Below are 17,538 nucleotides of genomic sequence, written 5' to 3'. Positions count from 1 at the left end.
GTAATACAGAAACTTGACAAAATTATGGTTAATAGAATACCCAAGAAGCCATTTCATATATCAAGCTGTAGATTACTGCTAAATTAATTTTTACAGCCCTCTGAGCTGCTGCCTTGGCAGATACTTAATCCTTTTTACATGTTGCATCTGAATTGCTATTAGGTTTCTTAAAAGATGCCTTAAAAATCCAACAGGAAATAACAGAAATAACTTGGTATCACTGTTGCTAACAAGGAGCTGATAGTTCATTAGAGAGCGCAAGAGACAGAAAAAACAGGGGAAATGATCTGGCTATATCTCTGTGCAGTTTGTTTAATGAGTTTTCATTTATATCTTGTAGCAATTAGGAGGAGACCCTTATTGGTAAAATTATGAAGTAGCACAAACCGTTTGAACTAAAGGTGGTTGTGCCAATCTGAATTATTTCTTTTTGCATACCTACATTTGTGTCAGAATGGATGGTAGGCCATGAAAGTTAGAAACGATGTTTTGAAAGACTATTATTGTCCAGGCAAAATCTCAACGTTATTGCAAATACCTTATAGTTCTTCCTGCTGAGACCAGCCCAGGGTGACTTAGTCACTCACTATCCCTTTATTTTATTTTTTATAAAGATTTTATTAAGGTTTTAAACTAAAACTAAAAAACATCAATCATTAAATACATCGGACGTACTGGGTCAGCCCCCTACTACATATCTTTTTAACATTCTATAGTCATATTCAAATCGATTTATAAAAATTTAAAAAATCTTTAAGCCAAGTCCCATTTTTCCAGCCAATCATAAAAAAGGTCTCAAGTTTGATAGAAGTCAGTATCTTCTTTCTCCTTCAGTGATAGAGTCAATCTGTCCATTTCTGCACAGTCCAGAATTTTTTTTTTAAATCAGTTCATCAGTGGGTAATTCCTCACTCTTCCAGTATTGAGCAAGCACAATCCTCGCCGCTGTGATTAGATGTAACATCAAATTAATTTCCTGTTTGCTAATATCTTCCGGTATGATGCCTAACAAGAAAATTTCAGGTTTAAAAGCTAAGGGTTTTTGTAGCATTTCCTCAAGCCATTTATGTATTTTAATCCAATACTTCTTCGCATTTTCACAGGTCCACCACATATGGTAAAAAGTACCCTCTTTATGTTTACATTTCCAACATCCATTTGACATATTTGGAAACATCTTAGCTAATCGACCTGTTGACAAATACCATTTATAGAACATTTGATATAAATTTTCTTTATACGAAGTTGCTAATGTTACCTTAATATTTCTCTCCCATAGCTTTTGCCACTTTTCTAATTCAATATTATATCCAAAATTTTGTGCCCATGTTATCATAGTTTCCTTAACCTGTTCCCCTTCCATTTTCCTGTCAAATAAGAACTCGTATACTCTTTTAATCATTTTCTCATCTGTTTTCAGCATCACTTGATCAAACGCTGTTAAATCTTTATAAACCCCCCATATTTTACAGTCTTTAGCATATCTTGATTCCATCTGCTCCTTGTACCACCAAGAGATATTAAGTCCCTGTTCTTGTATTTCTTGATCTAGTTTCAGGCCTCCATCCTTATCCAAAATATAGTCATATCTTATGATCCCTTCAAAGTTCAATACATTTGGATACACAAAAGCTTCCATAGGTGAAGGCCATCTTGGTAGTTTATTATACAATTTTGACTTTAACTTTTCCCACACTGACATTAATGATCTTCTAATAAAGTGACTTAAAAAAGTCCCATGTGACTTAACCTTCTCGTACCACATATAGGCATGCCAACCCATTTGCAAATCATGACCCTCAAGATACAAAATTCTCTTGTTTCGCAAGGTTATCCATTCTTTTAACCAAGTTAAAATAGACGCTTGATAGTACAACTTCCAATCAGGAAAACCAAAACCCCCGTTCTTTTTGGTTTCTTGAAGCATTTTTAATTTAATCCTTGGTTTCTTTTTTCTCCAAATAACTCTCGAAATTTGAAAGTTTAAATCATCAAAGAATTTTTTATCAATTTTTATGGGAATCATTTGGAGCAAAAACAAAAGTTTTGGTAGTATATTCATTTTAACAAGTGCTATTCTTCCCATCAAAGACAATTGTAAATTAGCCCATTTTTCTGGATCACCTTTAATATTCTTCAATAATTTATTGTAATTATCTTCTTTCAAAGTGGTACATTTAGCTGTAAGATAGATTCTCAAGTATTTAACCTTTTTAACAAACTATCCCTTTACTCCCCCTTCAGAGCCTTGTAGTCTGATGACTCTGCATTGAATATATAGAAAATTCCCATATTCCATACAGAGGAGAGATTCCATAGCTCAGTGATAGATTCCATGCTTTGCATGAAGAATATCAATGGGCATCTTTTGGTCCCGTGATGTTGGACTGTAGTTCCCAAGAGCCCTCGGCCAACATTGTCCATGGGAGCCACGATGGGATCACAGTCCAACAGCATCTTGTTATTGCAGCCCAACACATTGTTCACCACTAATGTAGATGATCTCAAGTTCAGTCCTGGATGCCTCCATTTACAAAGACTAGGTAGATAAATTTCCTGATTAGATTTCTGTAACGTGCTCTACATGGGGCTACCCTTGAAGATGGTCCGGATACTTCAGTTGCTGCAGAATAGAGCTGCCAGGTTGCTGACGGGGACTGGGTATTGTTCTCATATAACCCCAGTTTTCCATCAGCTCCACTGGCTCCCGATTGAAGTCCGGGCCCAATTCAAGGTGTTGGTTATGACCTATAAAGCCCTAAATGGCTTGGGACCTGGATATCTAAAGGAACGCTTGCGTCCATATATGCCCTCCCGCCCCTTGAGATCAGCAATGGATGCCCTTCTTCGGGAACCCTCTGTGAATGATATTAGGAGGGTGAGTACCCAGAGGAGGGCTTTCTCTGCGGTGGCACCCCACCTATGGAATGCGCTCCCTAGAGAGGTCCGCCTGGCACCGTCGTTATTTGTTTTTCGGTGCCAGGCTAAGACCTTTTTATTTAAAACTTATTTTAATTGTTAAATTATTTGTATTTATAGGATTTTAAATTTTTAGCCGAGATGCACTAGGGGGTTTTAAATAATTTTTTTATTGTTATATTGTTATTTATGTATTTTGTTTCTGTTGTGAGCCGCCCCGAGGCTTCGTTGCGATGGGGGCGGCATAAAAATGTTTTAAATAAAATAAATTTAAATAAATAGATAAAATGGTGGCCTCATTCAAACAATCCAGAGGGGTTTTTTGTTTTGGTTTGTTTTTATTGAGCCAGTTGCCTAGTGACTGTGACTTGAATGCTTCCACTTTGTTTCCCGATCAGACTTAGGCTTGTCCCATTCTGGCTTGCTGAATGAGTGACAAGCCAGAATTCTGGCTTCAGGTGTCATGATAAACAAACCAGGGATGAAAGAGCCCTGGGTTGTTTAGCCACTCCTTCTGGTAGTGGGAGCCAAATGTGAGCACTTGAACCTCAGTGCCTAGCATTCTGACTCATTCACAATAACCTAGGATATATTTTTTTAAATTGCTGATTGTTACTCCATGTAAAGTTAGAACATGGCCAGGCCAGGCAATCATTAAGTTTGATTCTTACCCGAGGAACGATTTTGACATGTGCTCTACTTTGCCTGTTTTTGTAACTTGTGTGATTTGTATGCAGAGCTAAGCATGGTTTCAATGCCATTTTGAATGCAACAATTTAGTTTTTATTCATTCAACTGAGCTTTTACAGGAAGATAAATTTGCAATCATATTTCTTTTTCAACTTTTATCCACTTAATAGAGTGGATCGAGGTATCCACAGTACTGAAGTGCATAACAGTTGGTACAGCATTTTCACCAGTTCTAGCCTGTGGAGCTACAAGAACTTTTAAAACTGCTGAAGCCTCTACTTTGATCAGTCAAAGTGTGAATGATTTGGTGGGTGTGGTGAAATGGGGGTTAATCATAGGTTAAAACATTCTGATTTCCAGTTCAAGAACAATGCTATGGTTTGTAGCTGTAGAAGCACAGAAATGATGGAATGGACTTTTTTTAAAGGATTGGAGCTTTAATATAAAGACTTATATTATAAATGAATAATATAAAGATTATTCATTGGCAAAATTCCATTAATTGGCTTGCCACACAATTACCTTTACATACAAAAAATAAAGAACTTGAAAGTATACTGCCATAGCAGTCCTACATATACAGATAATTCCTGGGTTTGGGGTACACAGCTGAACAGCTGCTGTATTCAGTGAGTGCTCCTCTGATAGTGGAGGGTAAAGCCACACAACCGGCAAGTAGAAACAGAACATAAAATGATGACTGTGTTCACAGCAACCCTGGAAGCAGTATCATAACCCCCTCATAAAAAATCATGACAACAATGACAGCCATGTGCAATAAAGACCTGGAAGATATGCAACCACATAGGCCAAACCTGGGTTGTATCTATCCTGTTGCAATGCCTCTAACACAGTGGTTTTCAAGCTTTTCACAGCTGGGGACCAGTGAAAACAGAAAAACCACCTAGGGGACCACAGAGACAGAAACAAAAAGCACCAGTATTCTGTATATTAGTTTCCAAGCACAATACCCCCAAAATGAAAATTCTGCAAAACAATCAGAAACTAAGCAACAAAAAATGCCAGCAAAAGAACGAAATATCGAACTTGGTGCAGCATTGCTGCCAGCCAGCTCCCACCGAGCCATCTGTCCCCCACCTGCCCCCCCCGGTGGCACCAGTGCACCCCCTGTGAACACAATACCAACTGAGGAAGAGGTAGTGGAGCACAGCCAACAAGCGGAATGTGCCTCCTCCCTCCCATGCCCTTGCAGGAAATCTTCCATGGACTGACTCTGGTCCGTGGACCAGTGGTTGAAAACCACTGCTCTAACACACAAGAGGCTTGCAGAAGCTGGAATCCATACAGGGAATGTTGGCAGCAGGGGACGGGTGGATCCACCTACTCTGACACCAGGCAGCCAGGGCTTTTGGGAACACTGTATCCTGGAGGCATGAGCATGGTGCTGTAAGGTGAGCTGAAGGGCAACCCAAAGAAGCCTGTTGCCTAGCAATACTTAGGATGTCATGGAGTTGAGCCCAACACATCTCTGCATGCCTGTGTAAATGTGTGCCATCGATGGACTGAAGGGGTATAATGTAAGTGTGCTCTTCTGTTGCACCAACCATTTCTTCTAAGACTCAGGATGTCTTCTTGCACTAGGGAGTATTCTGAAGGTTTGCCATGGACAAGAATTTCTGTTGACATCTGTGGGTGGGAGCCAAACCTTTCAGTACTACTCAAATACGTTCTCAGTGATAAAATGTCTTTGTCTTTTACTTAAAGGCAAGCAAGTATTTGTCTTCATGAATTGTTGCAAACCCCCACTGAACACAAATTATATACTTTCAGTTTTGGAATGCTGCCCAAAAACATAATTAGCATATTTCTTCAACAGATTTTTTTTTTTAAATGTGTCTATTATTTGGCTTCTCTGAAACTCTCTTACATGAGAAGAAAGAAATAATTGTCAATGTGTTTTCATGCATAATAAAACCTTTAAATAATCTTTTCCATTCTTTCAGCTTGCTGTTATTTTCACATCTCAGTAATGCAGTGAACCATTTTTCTTTCTTTTATGCCAAATGAACATTTTAATTCTAAAGTAACAATGCACACTAGATCAGGGAATGTGGAACCTCCATCCCAGACCTCAAATCTGGTTCTCTGTCCTGGTCCATCCCCTATTCACCCATCTTCCAATTATTTGGTGGCTTCCTTGGTTTTGAAATGGAATTGAGTCCTTGGGCTAAAGAGCGTTTGTTCCACTTTATCATAGGAATCCTGGTGTGTTAAAATTTGGAATCTGTGCAAAGCAATCCTGCCAGCCCATGTTGAATAAAAGTTTCTAAAAATGTTGGCAAATAAACAGTTTACCAGCAAGTTTTTAATACCTGCTTTTGCTAACGTTAAGATCATGTTATTTTCATTCATTCACTTAGGGTGCAATCCTGCATTCAGCTGGCTAAGAGGAAGTAGCTTAAGTGCTGCTCTCCCAGCAAATATTGCAAGCAGGATGGCACTCATGCTACTACTTTCTCCATGATGCCTGCAGAAAGCTGGCACAGATGTCCTGCTGGCAAGGTGGACCCAAGAAGGAATGCTATGAACATATCAAAGTGGTTGAGGATCCAAAAGATCTAAACCCACCCACCCCTTCCCAAGAGACCCCAAACTATGCTACCATGGGGCTGGTGCAGTCATTTCCCTTCCATTGGAGTCAATGGGAGAGGGCAAACTCTCCTGTCCTTTCCCCAGGAGTCCACAAGTCTTTAGATATGGCAGTTGCTCTGACATTAATCTTCCCATTTCCCTCTACATATCCGTAATAACATTTCTCTGCCTATTACACTAGAAGTACCACTAAGTCCCGTGGGGCTTTCTCACTACTCAGCAGGAGCAGGGCCCACAAGCAAGTGGTGGCTGCCTAGTTCTAGGCAATCTTGGAGGACATGGGTATCTCTAGGCCTACTTCAATACCTGACATTGGCACTGAAACAAACTGATGGGTGACTTCCATTGGGAGAGAGACTGTGGAAATTTAGCTCTCTTGACTCGCTCTGTTCTTTTTATATACTCGGTCATGGGATGGCTCTGTTGTTTGGAGCTGGACGTAAGGTGATAACAGTGATCCTACTACTCCCTACAGGGTTTATTCCAACAACAGTGCTGCAGGATTTCTGTTTCTTCCCTTGACATAGAATAAGAATAGTAGAGTTGGAAGGAGCCAAGAAGGCCATTGGGTGCAAATCCCTGCAGTCGTGTGCTTCTTAGTGCCACAAGATACTTTGTTTATATACAGTGCTTGATGAATATGGATTTAGGTCTATGGCACCAAAGCACTGGTAACACTAAGCTTCTTTGTCACCTGAAAAGAAGCTATGGAACTGCTGATCTGGAAGTCTGGATTCGGTAACTGGCTGGATGATCATCTATAAACTGATGAATCCTGACAAGCAATCCTGATGCAGTAGCTACCACATTGTAGGTAGATGATTCTCATGACTGGGGAGACGATGCTCAGTATGTGGTATGTGAGATTCTGGTTCCCCTCTATTCAACACTAGTGAGGCCCCATCTTGCATTTTGTGTCTAGTTCTGGGCACACAGACTTCAAGCAGGATGTAGACCAGTTGGACATGGTTCAGAGGAGAGGGACAGGGCTAATCAGGGAAAGAGCACCCTATGAGGAGAGATTGAAAGAACTGGGCATGTTTAGCCTGGAAAAGAGAAAACTGAGGGGAGACCGAATAGTCCTTTTCTAATACTTGAAAGGCTGTCAAACAGATGGAAGGCCAGGATCTTTTCTCAATCATGCCAGAGTACAGGATGCAGAACAATGGGTTCAAGTTACAGGAAGGTAAATTCTGGCTAGACATCACAAAAACTTTCTGATGGCTAGAACAGCATGGCAATGAAACAATTACCTGGGGAAGTTGTGAGCTTTACTTGAATACTGGAGGCATTCAAGAGGCAGTTGGCCAGCCATCTGTCAGGGATGCTTTAACTTGCATTGAGCAGAGGGTTGGACTTGATGGCCATACAGCTCCCTTCCAACTCTACTTCTAAATCTATGAATTTTTATTTTGGATGGTGTTTCAGGTTCACTGCTTGGGGGATCCTTTTTCAGTAAGACTCCTTTTATCAGCAAGGGCTATTTCACCATTTGTGACCACTTCTGGCCATGGAGATTCATGTTTGGTTGAATTCTTGCATTGTGTTACATGTGGGGCTGCCCTTGAAGTCAGTTCAAAAACTTCAATTAATACAGAGTATGGCTTTCAGAATTATGACTGGCACAGCCCCATTTATCTATATTTGCCACTTTGCATAATGCCACTGCCTACCTGTTCACTTGCAGGCTCAACCAAGGGGCTAATACCTAAATGGCCCAAATACTTTAATACTCACATATTCAACCCTCTGTACTTTTAAGACCTACTACCAAGGTCCTTTACCTCTTAGAACGGAGAAGAGAGAATGGGCAACAAAAGAGGGGGAATTATTGGTAGTGACACCCCAGTTATGGAATGCTCTCCAGAAAGAAGCTTCTCATTTGGGCACCTGCTGGAAAGCTTTTTATCTACTGAGGCATGTAACGTGATATAAATTGATGTACAAATCTGCATTAAAGTTTTACCTGCTGCTCTTGTTTTTATCGCACTGTTTTCATTGATTGCACACTGCCCTGAAATCTCGTAAGATGAAGAATGGCATAAAAAAGATAAATACATGCATAAAATCTGTAATGTTTATCTGAAATTACAGAGGTTGAATAGGTAGAGAACAAGCAAGGACAGACTAAGAAAAAAGAGAAGCAATCCATATATTCATACTCATAATTTGCAATTACTGGTCCCATCCAGCTGACATTAGTGATAAATACAGTTTCAGTCTAATATACTTTTACCAGGGATTATTCCCCATTAAATGAAATGGTAATCATTTTTAAATTAACATGCTTAGGCTTGTGCCCTAAGGCCCAATGCTGTGTATACTTACCTGGGTGTAAGCTGCACTGAACACAGGGGACTTCTGAGCAAACATGCACAGGATCATGGATCCTATTGAAAGCTATGAGGCATGTTAATAGAATTTTTTTTTTCATGGTAAATTTATTTGGATCGAAGCCACTCCATACAAAAGAATAGAAAACTGTTGTGGGAAATTTAATATGGCGCCTATTTTTGTAACACAATTTAAAAGGTTATATTTAATGAATCCGAGATATAGTTAACAAAAATCAGCACACCCTAAACCCTCAATCCACCCTCAGGCACCTTCAAACATTGTGGTGTCTGAAGCAAGAATCTTAGTATGTGAAGAACATACCAATTGACTGGAATGAATGGCTATATAACACCCCCCTCCCCGCTGCCTGGTTCTAGAAAGCAAGGAAGGCCTTTAGAATGACCATTGGAAACAAGGAGCGAATTTGAGACTGAAAGACATAGGTATGAATGGGAATTAATATGTGCTGAGTGGAATTACCTAACAAAGCAGAAACCATGAAACTGCTTTGTCTGGTTTAATCTGATTAACTCCAATGGGTCTTTGTTAATTGACTGTGCATGGATCAAGTATCTTAACACCAAGATTCGGAATGCATTGGACAGCAGCACGTTCTGTTGATTTCAGTGGATTTCCCATCCGTTGCTTTGTCTGGTCTGCAGCCGTCAGGAGACAGAGGTGAAGATGAGCTGAAGAATGTCAGGGAGATCCTCTGAGGACTGGCTATATAGAGGTCAATGGGCTCCGCGGATGTTTTGTGTCCAAAGGACATGAAAGAACGCCAGTGTTCCAAAGCTGGACAAGAGGCAGTGATGGAGCACCAGTCATGCGCTGCTCAGTGGCTGCAACGCTTACAGCACAAGCCAGCCACTTGGAAAGTCAGCACTGAAACTATCTACCTCTGCTGACACTGCACAACTTCTAAACTTTCCCTACTCTTCCTTTCAAGCCTTTTTTCATGGGGACCTGCCACTCCTGCCAGAGGGTAAGAATAGCGGAGAGCGCAGATCCATTTCTTTGCCAGAGATGCACCTTAAGATTGCTCTTCAAGTAATGGGTGACACAAATGGTTGTTTTACTCTTAGCAGACCACTAAAGTAAATGGGTCTTCAGTTAGCGGACTGTTGGATACAACCTAATGGCAGCAATGAAGTCCATGCCATGTTGTCTAAGTGCTGCTTATGTTATTTTGTTTGCAGTATGTCTGTGAGAAGCCCCCCACTCCCATTCCTAAATGCATACCAGGAAAAGTCTCTCAGATGGATGTGCTCCTCTCTCTACTTGCCTCATCTACCTGAGGACTGGAAGGGACTGAACTTGGGGACATTCTACATGCAAAGCAGGTGCTACTAACTCTTGAGTTAGGATCTTCCCCATTCAGCATCTCGTGACCCACACCCTAAACTCTCCTTGGTCCTCAACATAAATGCTTTTTGTGCTTTGGCTTCTGTTAGAGCTAGAAAAGCACCCACCCCCCCGCAAAGCTCCCAGCATCTTGGCGCATGTGCAAAGTGCCTGCCCTTCTCCCTAAGTAACTACTACAAGCAGCTCCTTAATATATATCACCATACATAGCACACATGGCTTTAGTGGAAGGGGCCTGGGCCAGAAGGTGGCAGGGTTGCCAACACCCAGACAAGCAGAAATAAAAGTGGGCTGTGCCACTCTTTTCCAGCATGGTGGTGGAGATCTTGGAAGGAAACCCTTTACCTGTGGCATTTCTGCCAGTGGCATAGCTGTGGAAACCACTGCAACCCACTGTTGTGCATGGTTATAGTGCCTGGCTGGCCTCGGGAATCCGGGTTTTAGCCTCTCTTGGGTGCCCTTGGGCCAGTCACAGACTATCTTAGCCTAACCTACCTTTCAGTGTCGCTGTGGGGAAAAAAAGACGGAGATGAGGGGACCATGCATCTAAGATGCTTAGGGTTCTTGCCACTGGGAGAACAGGTGAGGTATAAATGTACGAATAAAATTAAGCCAGGCTCCGCATGGTGATTCCCGCGCAAGAAAGCAGCGCCTGCACCGGGCGGAGCCGGGTGCGTGCAGCCCTGCAGGCGCGCTGCCCGGGAGAATCCCCCGCTGAACTTTGGATCGCCGACTGCGAGCAAACGCGCGTGGGACGGCGCGCCGGAGGGAAGCGGCTGGAGCCGCGCGCCTTCCCCGCTCGGACGCGGCGCTGCTGTCGAGACGCCGCGGCGGACCGAGCAGGCTGCGAGCGCCGCGCGGCCCCGCCGGGGGCGGAGGGGAGGATTAGCGGGACGCCGCGGCCCCGCCTCTCACTCCCAGGCAGGGCGCCCGAGCCGCGGGGCGATGGACCGCGGCGAGCGGGGCTGGCACCATGGCATCCCCCCGCGTCGTCCTGGCGCTGGCAGCGGCGCTGGCTTGCGGGGCGCCGCCTGAAGCGGGCGGCGCCGCGGGGGGTCGCGCCCCTGCTGCTCCCCCTTCCGCCCCGCGGGGCGCCTTCGCCCACCCTGCGCCGCGCTCCCCGCCGCCGCTCCAGCACCAGCCGTCCGGCGGCGGCGGTGGCGGCGGCTGCCCCCGGGGCGGCGGGCGCTTCGTCAACGTGACGGAGTTCGGCGCGCAGTGCCTGCCCTGGGCAGACGTGCCCGCTTTCCTGGAGCGGACGCCGCGGGGCAGCGGGCTGCGAGCGCAGCGCAACTTCTGCCGGAACCCCGACGGCAGGAGCAGGCCCTGGTGCTTCTACAGGAACCGCCGCGGCAGGGTGGACTGGGGCTACTGCGACTGCAGGCAAGGTGAGAGCCCGGCGGGCAGGCGGCGGGGTCCCGAAGAGCCGGCGCCAGTGAAGTCCCCGGCACGGCTCCGGGTCAGTGGGGACGGGGGAAGGCATTTGTTTCCAGAAGACCCCTCGGGCAGAGAGAGGGGCAGCAGCGGACGGGGAAGCCTGCTAGTCCGGGGGTCGGATGCAACCAAGATCCTCAGTCCCCTGTACATGTATTGGAGAAGCGCCCCTGGACAGCGGGGTGGGGGGGCGGATGAGCTGGGGCGTCCGCTGACCGAAGGGAGCCAGCAGACGCTCCATCCACCCCCCCCCCCGTGTCAGAGACGGCCTCACGTTCTGTTGCAAGCCCCCGGTAATCCCCTTTCCTATTTTGTCGTCTGCTCGGTGCGTGCACGTGTGCGCTCGCGGGCGCCCACTCCCCTTCGGCGCCCCGGCGAGCGCGCTGCCTCTGCTGACGCGAGCTACCCGCTCGGCTGCGTTGGAGAGTTGCGGCTGGCCCACAGTCCGGGACCTGCCGTGGTTGTCTGGGCCAGCGAAGCGTCGCCTTCCATACGTCTGGCGCTTAACCTGCAGGATTGTTGGGCTTCTTAGAATGTGACTGGGAGAATTCATCGTGATGGGCTTTCAGCGATGTGCTGGCGGAATGGTTCTTTTTCTTCTCTTGCTGCTGCGCACAGGAAAGCCCCTCCTTGAAGCTGCTTTTTTGCCTTGGCTGGAGAACTCCCCTCAAAATTTCCTCCTCCTTCAAAAAAATTAAGGTTTGGAAAGAGGGATATTCCTGAGGACTGCTGCAGGGAAGAAAAAGTTGACATCAGCTCCTCTGTGACTGCTAAAGCTCTTTATTCATTACTCTTCTTCCCTGCTCTTTAATGCTGTTTAAATGTCTTTAAAACCTCATTATTAAATGTAAAGTGGCACTTAATATTACCTCTGGTTTGGCTGTAAACCAGACTTCCTTAACCTGCTCACCTCCAGATGTTTTGGTCATCAGCGCCATCAGTCAAGAGTCCTGGGAATTATGGTCCAACAAAACATCTGCAGTGCACCAGCTTCAGGGGCTACCTGAAACTAAAACATTCCACCAGAAGCGTGCAACGTGATGCTTTGCATGTTTATTCTTCGGCTCTCTTCCTCCCTTCAGGTTTACTCCAAGGGAAAGGCACAATCCAACCTGGTGCCTTCCTTATGTGTTGGAGTACAAGCCCCATAATCCCCAGCCAGTGTGGTCAATAGCTCAAGATGATAGAAGCCATAATCCAAAACCACAGGGTGGGGGGATGCCCAGGTTGGCCTAGAGAGCCAAGCACTGTGTGTGGGTGTGTGCAAATCTTTAAAAGAATAAAATAAGGATTTATTAACATAACACTTCAAAAAACCACTATACTACAGGTTGTCATGCACTAGAAGGATAATGCTTAATGTTAGTCCTATGTAGAGCAGACCCATTAAAATGAGTGGGAATTAAGTTAATTGTGACTAACCTACGTCTCATTCAATTTATTGGGTCTAATCTTCATCCAGGTAACACTGGATAAAACCCAATGTGTACAATGTTCAGAAACTGAATGTGAGCCGTCAGCAACAAGCAGGAAGTTGTCCTATGTGTGAGAGTGGTTAGAAGTCCACAAGGGTGTCTCTTTTCTCCTCTGTGAAATGCTGGAGGGTATGAATGCATCACATGGTGCAGGGAGGTCTGCCTGGCTGTCAAGCAAAGCCCAGCAGCTTCAGGGTGTGAGAACAGGTGGGCTGTGCCGAACGCCTGGGTAGGTGCCAGTTCTAGGTCATCCATGAAGGAGGACTCCCCTGAGTTGCTGCAAGAAGTCAGTAGTTTGGGTGTTTGTTACCTTTATCGAAGGTGTGTGTTGATTTGGGGCAGGGGAAACGTTAGACTGTGTGTACCACTCACTCTGTGTGGATTTGCTGTTGTGGTTTAAGTGGAATGCAGGAAGTTGCCTCAGACTTAAGTCAGACCCTTGGTCTATCTAGTCCAGTACTGTTGGCACTGACTGGCAGCGGCTGTCAGGCAGAGATTTTTCCAGACCTACCTTGAGATGCTTGGGATCAAACCTGGGAAAGCAGATGCTGTACCAACTGAGCTATAACCCTAGACCTAGCTCTGTCCTAAGTGTAAAAGCATATTAAAAAGTAGCTGAAAATCACATGTTGGTTATTCCCAGCATGCCTTAGGAATATCCTACGTTTCTGAACTGCCACTGGAATGCATTAAACCCAGTGCATCTAATAGCCATTTGGTGTTGTCTCCATCTTTTTCTGAATGTCTTGTGAATAAATTGGTGGATACTTTTGCCTGCTGCTGTGTGATGAGGTCTGTGTATGTGACCTGCATTATTTATTTATTGTAAATGGTATGTCCCATTCAAGGTAGCTTGCAGATACTTCAGATGTACGTACAACATGCTGACTGATGTATATATGCAAATTGTTTGCCCCAGGATTGGGAGGATGCAGGTGTTTGTGGACAGGGTGCTGGCGTATCCCATGTGCTGCTTTTGCTGACTTGTTGGCTTATGCACATTGACTGCGCTGATTGGTGGTTCTGGCTGCTACATTATGTGACTTGGCAAATTATTTGTAGGTGCCCCAAATGGTATGTTTACTGTTGAATACTGTTTAGGCACTTGGGGAAATAACAACAATGTGCATTGGTTGCTGTATATTCTGTTTTATAGTCCAACTTCACCTATGTTTATTGGGAAGTAAGCAATAATTCTTAATGTATTTATTTTACTTATTTTCATTGTGTACTGCCCAGTAGCTGAAGCTTTCTGGGTGGTTCGGAACAATTAATCAAAACACAAAAAGATTCAATACAAATACAAATAAAATAAAACACAGTAAAACATTCCAATATATATGTTTAAAACAAGTCAAAAATCCCAGTATACAAAAATATAAAAAGTTTAACATCTGAAACATTTTCAGCAAAACTAGTCCTAATTAAAACAGCTAACATAACCCATCATATGCCATTAAATGTCTGGGAATGGAGGGTAGTTTTGGCCTGAGGTTGAAAAGATGATAATGTTGATGCCAGGCAGATCTCAGCAGGAAGGCCAGTTCACAATTGGGGCCGCCACTGAAAAGGACCTGTTCCACCTCTTCCTGGACCTCCCTTGGAAGTGGCAGAGGAAAGCCCCAGTTACAGATTGTAAAGCTCAGGTAGATTGAGGCTGGGAGATGTGATCTGTCAGTTATTGTGGTCCCAAGCCACATAGGTTATAGGTTAAAATGAGTACCCTGAATTGTGCTTTGAAGCATATAGGCAGCTAATTTTATTTATTTATTTATTTGGGATATTTCTAACCCGTCCAATCACTCTGCAGCTCTGGGTGGCTTACAACAGATTCAATAAATACAACAATACAAATATCGTAAATACCCCAAACAATAATAAAACTAAAGAGCCCACAACTTAAATAAAAGATAATTAAAATTTATTAAACATTAAAATATTGGGTGAATAACAAGGTCTTGACCTGTCACTGAAAAGCATATGACAGCACCAGGTGGACCTCTCTGGGGAGCGCATTCCATAGCTGGCCAGAATTGGTATTTGATTGGACTTTCTGGTCGGAGTTATTAATCTGGCTGCCACATTTTGCCCAAGCAGCAGCTTCTGAACAGTCTTCAGGGGCAGCCCCATACATTGCTGCTATCTAACTGGGAGATTACCAGAACATCGATTACTGAAACCAGGCTATCCTTATCCAGAGAAGGGCATGGCTGGGACACCTGCCAGAGCTGGTAGGCACTCTGTGCTTCTGAGGCCATCTGAGCCTCAAGTGACAAAACAGGATCAAGGAACACCCCAAGCTATGGACAAGCTCCTATTGGTGGAATCCAGCCCCATCCAGAACAGGTTGAACACGTACCACTCAGTCAGGGGAACCATCCACCAGCAGTATCTCAGTCTTGTCTGACTGCTTCAGCTGAAGCCCATCGTCAAGGCGTATCCACAGTCTCACCTCCCGAGTTCACGAGGGCCTTGTTCCAGCAACGTTCATGGCTGTTGTGTGCACATTGTACTGCTACCAGTATTTCCTCTGTTCCCCACCCTTGTTTTCAAGCAGGTAATTATGTATTTTCTCAGTAATAGCTAGTGCTTTTCCATTATAGTGATTCCAAATGATCTCCCACCCCAGCAGTGACCAGAAGCAGACTTGCTTAAATTCAGCAAGGTTGAATGACATGGGAGGCAAAGCCTAGAAGAGAGAAGCCTGGGCTGGTTGAGTTGAGTTTCTGCATGCTGGTGTAGGGTATCACTCAGAGTTTGTGCAAATCACCTCCTATTGCCTGCCCCTTAAATCCAGCTGTATATGAAGGCAGTTCACACGCCTGACCCTCACTGATTGGATTGGGAAGCAGGTTAAGAGAGGGCAGGTGGTCTGCCCAAGAGCGTGAGTTGAGTCCAGAAGACTCAGACATCCTTTGAGTCCAGAAGCCCCTCTGTAAACTAGCCTTCCCTAATCTGGACTGCAGCTCCTATCGTGCCCCACAACCAGCCTGGCTAATCCCATGATGGCTAAGGATGCTAGTAGTTGTAGTCCAGCACATTTGGAGAACACCAGGTTGAGGAGGTTGATGTAAACTGTCTGCAAGGATGCCCCTTGCTGTTAGAAAGATCACTGTGGGAAGAAGTAGTGCTGAGTAATTTTCTGGCCTTTTGGACTATTTAAACAGAGCCTGTGTGGTGTAGTGGTTAAGAATGTGGGCCTGGGAATCAAGATATCTGGGTTCCAGTCTTCACTCAGCCATGGGGCTTACTAGGTCACAGATTCTCAGCCCAACCTAACTTACAGGGTTGTTGTTCTAAGGATAAGATTGAGAGGAAGGGAGAATTATATTAGCTGCCTTGAGTTCCTTGAAAAAGGAAAAAAGACACAATATAAATATAAGAAATAAACTTTAAGGCTGCAAGCCTTCAGTTTAAAGGTTTGGGGATAGGGAAATTTGCACCCCAAGGGCACAGCAATGCCCCTCTTCCAGTTACTTAATACCAGCTAAGGTCTCTGTGCTTACTCTTGGGTCTTCTTGTCTACACTTATTATTTTCAGGGGCATGTGGATTCACGGGAATATCTGTTTGGCAAGCCATACAGTGTGAATAAGCACAATTCATACACTGTGCATGTGAATGCACCCAACTTCACACCTGTGATACCTGATCCAGCAAAGGATGTGCAAAGGATCTTCAATTGAATTGAGGCAAGAAAAGATACAGTATGAAAAGGAAGATTACAGGCAGGGAGACCCCCTCCTTCCCCCACTCCATGAATTTTTTTGGGGTGCTAGCTGGAAAAAGGAGTGGATGTAACAGGGATAACAAGAACAACCCATAACTGACTTTTTGCATCAACATTTGTATATTAATATTTCAAATATATATAAGCCTTTGTATAAATGTATTCCTTTATTAAGAAAATAGAGTTTTGTAGTAAAATATAGAAAGTTGGAGGGATAATGCCTTATTTCCATTGAATGTCAAATTCAGTTGGATTTCATTTTGAATATATCTCCCAGGTTGTTTGGTAAGCAGGATATAGGATGAAATATATACATCATTTCTTAATAAAAAAATACCTGACATATACTGTAAGAGATTTACAGATGGCATCATTGCCAATGAAGGAGTTCCCATTTTATTAATACTATGTAGAACATGTAACTGATGAATTAAAGGAAATTTGTAGTTCCCTTTGCCTTTATTGTGATCTACTATAGTCATTCATAATATCTGAAAGCATGCTAAAGAGAAGAGCTGAAACATCACAGAATTTATTAAAGCAGCATATATGCATTATTTTTAAAAGTAACGCTTCAGTCAAACAATTTTAGCTTGCAGCCATCAGTACAAAGGTCTAACTTGTAATCCTGCAGTCAGCTTTAGAGCGGTGATCGCTGTCCTAGGCAAATGTGCCATAAATCAGATCCAAAGTATGATAACATGGCACTTCTGTCAGGCAGTATGTATGCCATGTAATATATATCTGTACCTAGCTGTGGTTTATTTCAGTATCCCAAGATAGATAGCAAGTGCTGCACACAGAGGTAGACAGGAGTGCTGGCCAGCAAAGCTTTTCTAAACTAGTCTAGGAACATCTGCCACCTGGGACACTTGTGGCACCTGTGCTGCAGACTGGCCCCACCTGCTTTAGTCAAGGTTGGCTAGAATAAGCCCCATCCCACAGAGAAGCTTGCAAATGAGCTTCTGCTCAGTAA

General features: G+C 44.1%; 1 protein-coding gene across 1 annotated transcript in view; it reads left to right on the top strand.

The window, feature by feature from the left end:
- Positions 1-10,897: 10,897 nt before the first annotated feature.
- The window catches only part of PRSS12 (serine protease 12), a 55,745-nt gene continuing 49,104 nt past the window's right edge, over positions 10,898-17,538 (top strand). Inside the window, exon 1 of the mRNA XM_044428530.1 lies at positions 10,898-11,312. Coding sequence (XP_044284465.1) covers positions 10,898-11,312 — 415 coding nt within the window. The remainder of the gene's footprint in view (positions 11,313-17,538) is intronic.

Source organism: Varanus komodoensis, unplaced genomic scaffold (assembly GCF_004798865.1).
Source record: "Varanus komodoensis strain SLA01 unplaced genomic scaffold, ASM479886v1 scaffold2, whole genome shotgun sequence".
Classification (NCBI taxonomy): Eukaryota; Metazoa; Chordata; class Lepidosauria; order Squamata; family Varanidae; genus Varanus; species Varanus komodoensis.
The sequence above is the reverse complement of the archived record's forward strand: the minus strand, read 5'-3'. Positions and strand labels throughout refer to the sequence as shown.